General features: G+C 40.1%; 2 protein-coding genes across 21 annotated transcripts in view; one reads left to right on the forward strand and one right to left on the reverse strand.

Annotated features, from left to right (window-relative positions):
* ptk2aa (protein tyrosine kinase 2aa) overlaps window positions 1-1988 on the forward strand; it is a 160344-nt gene extending 158356 nt beyond the window's left edge. For all 20 annotated transcript variants that reach the window (XM_071375321.1, XM_071375313.1, XM_071375322.1 and 17 more), the window contains 2 exons: window positions 155-235; window positions 382-1988. In XM_071375321.1, coding sequence (XP_071231422.1) covers window positions 155-235; window positions 382-600 — 300 coding nt within the window. In that variant the 3' untranslated portion in view covers window positions 601-1988. The remainder of the gene's footprint in view (window positions 1-154; window positions 236-381) is intronic.
* Window positions 1989-2133: 145 nt separating this feature from the next.
* rplp1 (ribosomal protein lateral stalk subunit P1) lies at window positions 2134-7451 on the reverse strand. The gene is made up of 4 exons (XM_071375332.1): window positions 7189-7451; window positions 6493-6567; window positions 6082-6184; window positions 2134-2256 (listed from the first exon to the last, which is right to left on the reverse strand). The coding sequence occupies exons 1-4, from the start codon at window positions 7258-7260 to the stop codon at window positions 2171-2173; spliced, it is 336 nt and encodes a 111-aa protein (XP_071231433.1). The 5' UTR covers window positions 7261-7451; the 3' UTR covers window positions 2134-2170.
* Between the last annotated feature and the right edge of the window lie 4372 nt (window positions 7452-11823).

An 11823-nucleotide genomic window follows, 5' to 3' on the forward strand; every position in this document is an offset into this window, starting at 1 on the left:
CATGAATTATATGTTTATTGTTGAATCATTGTCATATGTTGGTGATCATTCCTCAAGAGCGAATGGTATTATTTCTCTTGTCGAGGGACACTGATTTCTCAGCCATTGCAGCTTTGATTTATATTAGTGATATCCTGGTTCTTTTTTTCCACAGGAGGTGGGACTAGCTTTGAGAACCCTATTGGCCACAGTGGATGAGACCATACCAGTGTTACCAGCAAGCACACACAGAGAGGTGATTAACAACTCTTCATTACAAATAAACATATTGCCTGTCTGTTAATACTCAAGACTGTTGTCCTATTGTGTCTGAGGACAAAATAAGTTATGTAAAAGACAGTTGTCTATTGTGTGTTCTTTAACTCCTGTCTTCCTCTGCAGATTGAGATGGCCCAGAAGCTCTTGAACTCTGACCTGGCCGAGCTGATCAACAAGATGAAGCTGGCCCAGCAGTATGTCCTCACCAGCTTGCAGCAGGACTACAAGAAACAAATGCTGACTGCCGCACATGCCCTGGCTGTGGATGCCAAGAACCTGCTGGACGTCATCGACCAGGCCCGGCTCAAGATGATCCATGCCCAGTCCCGGGGGTCACACTAGCCACCTCCGGTACCTAGCTCCCTGGGCATGGAAGACCTCCAAGGGGAGGGATATAACAGAGGGAAGCGAGTCTGCTGTGGAAAGAGCTGGTTGGTTTCAGCTCCCATAGCAATCTGCACAATGTCACAAGTCAAGACTGCTCAGCTCACACCTCGATCAGAGCTCCTGATACTACAGGACAGAGACCGAAGTGGACACTCGACCTGATCGTACCCTTCCACCCCCTTCCTAAAAACTTTTTATAGACTTGTGTTTTGTCTGTCGCTGCACTCCAGGATCCCTGGATGGTTGGAGATCAGTTACATACAAACTCTTGTTTTATTAGATTTGGCTGCGTCTCGTTTGTGCTGATTGTTTTTTTTTTTTATCCAGAGGTGAAGTTCAGCTCACGTCAGACGTCTTCTTCCAGGTGGCTAATAATTCTAATTATCACAGATGAGGAAATAGATTATATTCTAACTGGAACATCTGATCCATTGAAGAACTACAAGCTATAAATGGTAATGATTAACATTGTGTTTCTGAGAGATCTCAATGTTAAAACACTTACCTTCCCTACAGTATCACAGCATATAATGCTCATCCCAACACTCCACTAGAATTATATATTTTGGAAGCTCATTTTTTCATCCTCTTACAGACTCAGGCACCTCTCGACACAGCAAAAAATAAATTGTTTTTTCAAACATGTCACATGCCACTTTTTAAGTTAACTAATAGTAAATATACAGATATATTTTTCAGCATTTCTGGGATTGAAATGTTATAAGGGGGAGGCACATTTAAGTTCCACAGTGAAGATGAACTATCACGTGCCAAATGATTTGAATCATCCAATAGTTTGGCAGTTATACAGTCCCATTGCTAGCCATTCCCGTATCACTGTTTTTGTATATTTAAACCAGGTGCTCTATTCAATCTGGATCAATAAAGCGTTAGATTGCACAATAGAAATGTATTTTCAGATTGAGCCGACTATAACATGTCATTTCGCAGATGCTCTTATCCAGAGCGACTTGCTACCTGCCGCCCCAGTAATGCTGAACTTCCACGATACGGATTGAATAGAGCCCCAAGTGAAACCTTTCTGCTTCTTTGGTTAAGCCCCATTGTCTCGGTCATATTCATTAGGGCACACTGTAGCAAAACATTTTGCAATGGAAAATAAGCATCACTTATTGGACAACCTCAGGTAGTCCTTACTTGTTCAATTTTTGTTTGGTGCCTAATGAATGACCCTGGTTTACAGATTCTGCCTCTCCAGACTGTTAGACCTTAATGTCCCTATCATGTGTACAATCTCAAACCGCTTGTTTTGGGTGTAACTTATTCTCAGGAAGAATAACCTGTACAGTTCCTTAAACTAATAAAATGTATCGTTCTTTGTCTTCAGAAGTGTGTTTTCCTTGTGTGCTGTGAAATAAAATGGGCGTTGATTTCAAAGGGTAAACTATTCCTCCCATTAGATTATATTGTTTACAGGTCATTTCATGAAGCACACTTATGCTCAAAGGAAACCACAAATATTGCCAGTTCAGTTTCTTTGATTTTATTTGTTACAAAAACTGGTTTAGTCGAAAAGACCGAAGCCCATGTCGTCATCGGAACCCTCCTCTGACTCTTCCTTCTTCTCTTCTTTCTTCTCCTCCTCCTTGGCTGTAATGCAGGAAAACAAGGTATGGCATCAGTACATGTACCATGAAATATCCTCCAAGTTAAAACCATAATTAAATTACCACGGTCTGATTTAGGTGAAATAAACCCATTGGTGACAAACTGGGTAAATAAAGGGAAAGACACTGCTGTAGTGGAAACCAGGCTACTATCGCCGGCCTAGCCGGTGCTTGCAAGCGCCAGAGACGTTTGTTGTGGGCGTAACAGGAAGTGATCACAGTCAGTTTTTAAACCACTGATAGTAGTAAGCGCTGGCTCAGAGACCATGCTCAGGGTTCACACAGATAGTGGCAATTCAAGGACATTTGAGCAGAGTTTTGGGACATGCCTACTGTTGTACACAATTCCAGCTTAATGACTAATGTATTTTTATTGGACATTTGATAATATGCTACGAAAAGCGTCTTGCTTCCGACTGGCAGCTTCAGTGCCGGGAGAATGGCCGGGTGGGCTGTATGAGGAAAACGGATTAAGAGCACAAAACACATCACATCTAATTTTAGTCCAGTCCGAATCTGCCATGTCAATTTTTACATGGTAGGAGTGTAAAAATAGAGTTTGACAGGTGCTGCATGCAGTTTGAGCAAGAAAATAAATGCTGCGCATATATTTCATACGAATTAACTATATGTATCAACAAAGCTATACGTTGTTAATCGCCAAATACATCAGTTTAATTAAATGTTCAAAAAAGTACTGTGCCTAGGCCTATTTAATGAGACTTGGGCTCTAAATGTGCATCCCCAATTCTCCGCTGAACTTTTTGGAAATGGCAAGTTCACTTTCTCATCCATAACGCATCTCTAGTGCAGTGCACTGTTCAGCAGCTCACAGCAGGATTGGGGGCATTTACAGTGGATCACTAAAATAAATATTATGGGGACACCTACACATTTGGCAGCCAACCAAGAGTTATCAGTGTAGCTTATTATTGTCTAGACTAGAGGTTGACCGATTATGGTCCTCCAATAATCAGTATCGGTGGTGAAAAATCATAATCGGCCAACCTCTAGTCTAGACAATAAATATATATAATAATGACAATTACAACAATACTGAATGAACACTTAACTTAATATAATACATAAATAAAATAAATTTAGTCTCAAATAAATTAAATGTGTTCAATTTGGTTTAAATAATGCACAGTGTTGGAGAAGTAATAGTGCAATATGTGCCATGTAAAAAAGCTAACATTTAAGTTCCTTGCTCAGAACACGAGAACATATGAAAGCTGGTGGTTCCTTTTAACATGAGTCATCAATATTCCCAGTTAAGAAGTTTTAGGTTATAGTTATTATAGGACTATTTCTCTCTATACCGTTTGTATTTCATATACCTTTGACTATTGGATGTTCTTATAGGCACTATAGTATTGCCAGCTTAATCTCGGGAGTTGATAGGATTGAAGTCATAAACAGCGCAATGCTTGAAGCACAGTGAAGAGCTTCTGGCAAATGCAGGAAAGCGGTTTGAATGAATGCTTACGAGCCTGCTGCTGCCTACCAAATCATAGACTTAATTATAATATATCAGAAATACAAGCATTAGGTCATTAATACGGTCAAATCCAGAAACAAAACGTTTATTCTTTCAGTGAAATACGGAACCGTTCCATATTTTATCTAACGGGTGGCATCCCTAAGTCTAAATATTACATTGCACAACCTTCAATGTTATAATTATGTAAAATTCTGGCAAATTAATTACAGTCTTTGTTAGGAAGAAATGGTCTTCACAGTTCGCAATGGGACAGGCGAACTGTTGCATATACCCTGACTCTGCTTACACTGAATGCAAGAGAAGTGACACAATTTCCCTAGTTAAAAGAAAATCATGTTAGCAGGCAATATGAACTAAATATGCAGATTTTAAAAAATGTAAAAATAGATATACTTGTGTATTGATTTTAAGAAATGCATTGATGTTTATGGTTAGGTACACATTGGTGCAGCGACAGCGTTTTTTTTTGTTGCAAATGCACTTGTTAAATCATCACCCGTTTGGCGACATAGGCTGTGATTCGATGATAAACAGGCACCGCATTGATTATATGCAACGCAGGACAAGCTAGATAAACTAGTAATACCATCAACCATGTATAGTTAACTAGTGATTATGTTAAGATTGATTGTTTTTTTATAAGATAAGTTTAATGCTAGCTAGCAACTTACTTTGTCTCTTTGCTACACTCGCGTAACAGGTAGTCAGCCTGCCACGCATTCTCCTCGTGGAGTGCAATATAATTTGCATCCAAAAATGCAGATTACTGATTGTTATGAAAACTAGAAAACGGCCCTAATTAACTTCTTTGGGGTAGGGGGCAGTATTTTCACATCCGGATGAAAAGCATGCCCAGAGTAAACTGCCTGCTACTCAGGCCCAGATCTTAGGATATGCATATTATTAGTAGATTTGGATAGAAAACACTCTGAAGTTTCTAAAACTGTTTGAATGATGTCTGTGAGTATAACAGACCTCATATGGCAGGCAAAAACCAGAGAAAAAATCCAACCAGGAAGTGGGAAATCTGAGGTTTGTAGGTTTTCAACTCTTTGCTTATCCAAGATACAGTGGAAATGGGGTCATGATGCACTTCCTACGGCTTCCACTAGACCTTGTTTGATGTTTCTACTGTGAAGTGGGGCCGAATGAGAGGGGAATGAGTCAGAGGTCTGGCAGAATGCTTTGAGCTCGTGATGCTCGTTCACGTGAGAGCGAGCTCTGTTCCATTTGCTTTTCTCAAGACAAAGGAATTCTCCAGTTGGAACATTATTGAAGATTTATGTTAAAAACATCCTAAAGATTGATTACATACATCGTTTGACATGTTTCTACAGACTAACGGAACTTTTTGTCTGTACTTTCCGCTGGACTTGCACGGAGGAATTTGGACATAAATGGACATTATCGAACAAAACAAACATTTATTGTGGAACTGGGATTCCTGGGAGTGCATTCTGATGAAGATCACCAAAGGTAAGTGAATATTTATAATGCTATCTCTGACTTATGTTGACTCCAACATGGCGGATATCTCTTTGGGTCGATTTGTCGTCTTAGCGCCGTACTCAGATTATTGCATGGTTTGCTTTTTCCGTAAAGTTTTTTTGAAATCTGACAGCGGTTGCATTAAGGAGAAGTGGATCTAAAATTCAAAGTATAACACTTGTATTTTCATCAACATTTATGATGAGTATTTCTGTAAATTGATGTGGATGATCACCGGATGTTTTGGAACTACTGAGCATAACACGCCAATGTAAACTTAGATTTTTGGATATAAATATGAACTTTACCGACCAAAACATACATGTATTGTGTAACATGAAGTCCTATGAGTGTCATCTGATGAAGATCATCAAAGGTTAGCCATTCATTTTATCTATATTTCTGCCTTTTGTGACTCCTCTCTTTGGCTGGAAAAATGGCTGTGTTTTTCTATGAATAGGCACTCACCTAACAATCGTTTGGTTTGCTTTCGTCAGAAAGCCTATTTGAAATCGGACACTGTGGCTGGATTTACAACAAGTGTATCTTTAAAATGGTGTAAAATACATGTATGTTTGAGGAATTTTAATTATGGGATTCTGTTGTTTTGAATTTGGCGCCCTGCAGTTTCACTGGCTGTTGACGAGGTGAGGCGCTACCATCCCACATACCCTAGAGAGGTTAATTGGTCGACCTCTAGTCTAGACATGAATATATTCATGCCTGGAATAAAAACCTCCAGGTTTCCATCACAAAATAATGACATAACCAACGGCTGTAGTAATACTATTCCTGTCCAAACAAGGCCTTTGTTACCTGGTGCGTCTGCAGCAGGTGCAGCGCCTCCAGCGGCAGGTGCAGCTCCACCACCTGCACCCACGTTGCAGATCAGGCTGCCAATGTCTACGCTGGCCAGGGCCTGTAACACAGACAGGAAGCAGGATAGGGTCAGACAGTGTAGCCTTTACACATGAATGACTACATGTCCGAGTATAATCATTTACAGAAAGCAACTAAGTGGCATCGCCATTGTTTTTTATTTTATTACAAAAGTTCTCACACACCACAGTAAACTAGTAGAGACGGAAGGTCTTACACCATAGATATGAAGGAATGTGTGGATGACACTGAAGGAATAAATTGGAAGCGCCACAGAGGATTCCCCAATAACAAATGCATAACCCTGTTGCATGCGTGTAAGGTGATGGAGAAAAGGGTTTCACTCACCTTGGAGAACAGACTGGGCCAGAAAGGCTCAATCGTCACATTGGCAGCCTTGATGAGAGCCATCAGTTTGTCTTCCTGCAAACACATGGAGAAATATTAGATTAGACATCACAGACCCCTACAACCATGAAGCCAAAACTACCATCAGACTGGAGTTGTTTAGCCTTTGTCAGGTTAGTAAACAAGTTAGCTGGCAACTGGCAAAAGCCAAAGTGGGAAGAAACCACACCCATTGGTGGCTGCCTTCATCGCATTCACATGTGATCGTTTACCAGCGTTAACATGCTAAAGTTAGCGCCAAAAAGATACGGGCAAATAAATGTTCCGACTAGTCAACGTTGGTTAGCTAGTAATTTGCAATAAACAGATTTGACTAAGGCACCGGGGTTAGCTAGTTTGCAGGCTAGAGTAGCAATGCCTCAAGCAACAACACATTGTTGGCTAGAATAGAAGACTACTCATGGTGGCTGCGGCACCGGCTAACTAACTAACGTTAGTTAACTACTGACATTGCCGACTAGTAAACTATCATTTTGAACAGTTAACTGCAATTATATAACTAGCATACTCTCACTTCGTATTCACGTAGACACTACCTCGGCACTAACGACAAGAACCAGTCTTCCAAATCTGCCTGGTTAGATACAGAGGCCAGCGAAGGCGCCATTTTATGCAGGTAATGGAAGCAGGACTTACTGTGACCGTGACTTCATCATCGTGGAGGATGAGGGCAGAGTAAATACAAGCGAGTTCAGATACAGATGCCATCTTTCTATGTAGATCTTATAGTTTGGGCGTCGGATGCCTAATTTTAGTTGTGCTAGTCGCCGGATTCAGGGCCTTAGCTTCAAAAGAAGAACCGAGCACCTTAAGCACGTTGACTTACTACTTAGATTTTAGCGGAAAGGGAATGAAAAAGGGCGGGACATATGTTTATATGTTGTTAAACGTCACTTCTATGGGAGGAGTCAATGCAAATGTATACCAGTTGTAGAGCAAACATAAAACCAGTTTACTTGTTTTTACCAAAGATTAATCTTTGTTTATTCTCTTCACATAGGGCCAAACTATTTACCACAGTTATTTAACACAATACAAAACATCACAGCCAAAGCCATATAAATACAATGCATACCTTTTATTACCGCACAACATTGTCACATTAATTCAATATAAATACAAACAATATATATGAGCTCTGTATTAGTTTGGTAAATAAAATGTACTGTAAATATTAAGTGAAATTGTTGCCTATTGTGCTGGAGGCAGGCTATGCCTGAATTCCCCCCATGCTATGAGGTCATCCAGTAATTCTCAGAGCAGCCAGAGAATGTTGAGCACAGCATGGCTACAACACACAGCCAGAGTCAGTAGTGTGCTTAGCCCAACACCAGTCACTCCGTTGATGTTACAAAGGTTACTGGAGCAGCAGGTGACTTGGTTCCCATTGCCATTCACATCCACTGAGGCCCCTGACGCTGCTCCTTTGCAGGTCCTTGCACTGGCGCAAAACTTCCCTATGGCCTTTATTTGGCCTGTGGATGGAAAAGGGAAATAATGCATCTTTACTATTTTAAACTGGGTCATTCGAGCCCTGAATGCTGATTGGCTGACGTATACCACAGGTATGACAAAACATTTATTTTTACTGCTCTAATTACGTTGGTAACCAGTTCATAATAGCAATAAGGCACCTCGGGGGTTTGTAGTATATACACACACTTCTAAATTCTCAAATCTGTTCACCATGTATGGTTATTTTGTCTGGAATAGACTACCATACAAACAAATAAGCTCCACTTTTTCATTTATTAATTCACCTATCAATTCCCCTCTCCATGGGATCAATGCATTTCTACTCCTATTAGGCTACTGTAATTGGTGTCACTTAGGTTTCCAAGTACTCTCACCAAATGTGTCCACAGTGGTCATGCAGGTATCAAGGGGTGCCTGGCAGGTTTGGGATGACTGGTTGCATGCGTCATTGGTTGTGGTGGAGCTGCACACATAGCACTTCAGAGCATCTATTTTAAATATGAACAACATAATCTTTCTCCAAATTTCTAAAAACTGGTGTGGCAAATTACAAAAACATGAATGGAAAGTATTCCAGGTAGTTTTTGTTTCAGCTATAACATAAACATTATAGGCCAATGGAATGCTGAGCAGTTGGTCTGTCAACTTGGTTTCAGTGTGAAAAATATCAGAATGAAACGTAAAACATTATTTGAAAAAGCTAGAAAATGGAATTGGCACTCCATCTAAGCCAGGTCGCTTTTTATTTTTTATTTCACTTTTATTTAACCAGGTAGGCAAGTTGAGAACAAGTTCTCATTTACAATTGCGACCTGGCCAAGATGAAGCAAAGCAGTTCGACACATACAACAACACAGAGTTACACATGGAGTAAAACAAACATACAGTCAATAATACAGTAGAAAAATAAGTCTATAGACAATGTGAGCAAATGAGGTGAGATAAGGGAGGTAAAGGCAAAAAAAGGCCATGGTGGCCAAGTAAATACAATATAGCAAGTAAAACACTGGAATGGTAGATTTGCAGTGGAAGAATGTGCAAAGTAAAGATAGAAATAATGGGGTGCAAAGGAGCAAAATAAATAAATAAATACAGTAGGGGGAGAGGTAGTTGTTTGGGCTAAATTATAGATGGGCTATGTACAGATGCAGTAATCTGTGAGCTGCTCTGACAGCGGGTGCTTAAAGCTAGTGAGGGAGATAAGTGTTTCCAGTTTCAGAGATTTTTGAGTGTATTTGTAAATGAGTGTATTTGTTGTAGTAGTCACATTATATGATATGAATTCATATGAAATGACCTACAACCTATATAACTAAGTAACATGATATAAACCAGTGCAAGAGCTCCAACATTAAAAGATCAGAATAGTAGACTACTCCATATGGCAGAAATCAGCATCACCATGGATTGGAAATAAAACATTTCATAGATTTGAATAGCAGTTTACCTGAGATAGGGCAGCAGAAGCTCAGGAGGAGAAGAACAGTGATGATTTTCATGGCTCCGTGGTGGCAGCACCTCTGACACTTTGGAACACTGGGACACTCTCTAAAGAAAGATCTACCCATATGAAGAGACACTCCTTCCCTTTGTCCTTAAAGTATCGCCTGAAGATAGTTGCACTTAACACGTGACATTATGGTGTGGTTCAGAGATGTATCTTATTATAGGGGTCACTGAAAAATAGCAGGAGCATCATTATATCACACAAGGCCATGGTTCAAAATTGGGTTCTCAATTCACTTGTCTTAATACGCTGAACAAAAATATAAACGCAACATTTAAAGTGTTGGTCCCATGTTTCATGACTCACAAAAAGCTTATTTCTCTCAAAATGTTAGTGAGCATTTCCCCTTTGCCAAGATAATCCAGCCACCTGACAGACATATCAAGAAGCTGATCAAACAGCATGATAATTACACATGTGCACCTTGTGCTGATGACAATAAAAGGCGACTCTAAAATGTGCAGTTTTGTCAGACAACACAATGCCACAGACGTCTCAAGTTTTGAGGGAGTGTGCAATTGGCAAGCTGACTGCAGGAATGTCACCAGAGCTGTTTCCAGAGAATAGAATGTTAATTTATATTCCATAAGCCGCCTCCAACGTCGTTTTATAGAATTTGGTGGTACGCCCAACCGACCTCACAACCGCAGACCACGTTTAACCACGCCAGTCCTGGATTCTTCACCTGAGACTAACCACCCGGACAGCTGATGAAACTGAGGAGTATTTCTGTCTGCAATAAAGCCTTTTTTGTGGGGAAAAACTTTGTCTGATTGGCTGGACTTGGTTCCCAAGTGGGTAGGCGTATGCCCTCTAAGGCCACCCATGGCTGAGCCCCTGTCCAGTCATGTGAAAGCCATAGTTTAGGGCCTAATGAATTCATTTAAATCCTTATATGAACTGTAACTCAGTAAAATCGTTGAAATTGTTGCATGTTGCATTTATATTTTTTGTTCAGTATAGTTTTTTTAAATGGCAGAAGTGTCTGTGATTAGTTAATTCAAGTCAAATATGACCTAATTCTTTTATGTTTTCAAGTACTGGATTTACTATTTTTGGGGGGATTGATTGCTATTTCTACCCTCTGTTCATTAGAATATTGTTTCATTCTTGTAACTGAATGTCTGAAGCCACTTAAAACTTGCAGTGTTCAATGAACAGCAGCATGTTGTCCTGCTGTCTTTCATCATGTCTATCATACCTTTTAGATTGCAAAGGTATGTGATACCAACTGACACCAGTAAGCAGGGCGAAACTCTGTATGTGTTTGTGTTTGTCTCTTAGTTACAAGGCCATCATCATCACTACTTTACTTTCGAAACTGGTGGAACGAGACATAATGTCAAACGTTTGCCAACTGTTGATTGATAACTAGTTATATGTTCCGGGTCCAGCTCTAGGGTGTGTTTATGATATCTTATATCTATGCCAGAACATCTGTCAGTGTCTTACCTTTTGGCAAAGATACTACTGCATTTCTTCAGCATCCAAAATTAAAGACAGTGGTTGAAAAACAATAAAAAATACCAGCAGAGATGAACATATTTATTTCAGTTGATCATATTTATTAATTTCAAAAACTTAATTCAGAGAGAGAACCAGGCCAGATTGGCCTTTACTTCCTGTTGCTCAGCATAACTGTTCTCCTGAGACTGATGAACCGTTGACGTTACAGCGATCAGTCTGACCTGCTTCCACCCTAAAGGTGCTACATGGTGAATCCGACATCTGCATTGGACATACAGCATTTACTGCCATGCAGCCTCCACAGTAGTCAGAGCAAACATGTGAAGGAAGATGTCAAGGGAATTAGTTTGTGTTTATACAGGACCTCCCACCCTCACCTACCGTCAACCGATCATGTCAATGCAGAGCTATAAGGATCCCTCTGCATTGTTAAAACATTTGAGAGGCGCACGGCGATGTAGTACGGAGCTCAATTTGGCCTCTGCATGCCTCCGGAGGCGCCGCAATTACGTCACACCATCCATATAGCGTCTCCAACCACATTTTCAGATCAAGCATAAATGGTATTTTAGCCTCCTAGGTTGATGCTGGTGGAGGTGTCTGCTGTTCATCTAGTGTGCAAAGCTGTCATCAAGGCAAAGGGTGGCTATTTGAAGAATATCAAATATAAAGTATATTATTTGTTTAACACTTTTTTGCTTACTACATGATTCCATGTGTGTTATTTCATAGTTGTGATGTCATCACTATTATTCTACAATGTAGAAAATAGTAAAAATAAAGAAAAACCCTTGAATGAGGTGTTCTAAAACGTTTCACAA

The sequence above is a fragment of the Salvelinus alpinus genome, chromosome 29 (assembly GCF_045679555.1).
Source record: "Salvelinus alpinus chromosome 29, SLU_Salpinus.1, whole genome shotgun sequence".
NCBI classification, from domain to species: Eukaryota; Metazoa; Chordata; class Actinopteri; order Salmoniformes; family Salmonidae; genus Salvelinus; species Salvelinus alpinus.

Excerpts from the sequence above, each read along its gene's own strand:
- rplp1 (XM_071375332.1), bottom strand. The coding sequence starts at position 7,260 with ATGGCATCTGTATCTGAACTCGCTTGTATTTACTCTGCCCTCATCCTC. Across the intron at positions 6,568-7,188 it reads ATGATGAAGTCACGGTCACA|GAAGACAAACTGATGGCTCT; the intron begins GTAAGTCCTGCT and ends ATGTGTTTGCAG. Across the intron at positions 2,257-6,081 it reads ACCTGCTGCAGACGCACCAG|CCAAGGAGGAGGAGAAGAAA; the intron begins GTAACAAAGGCC and ends CCTGCATTACAG.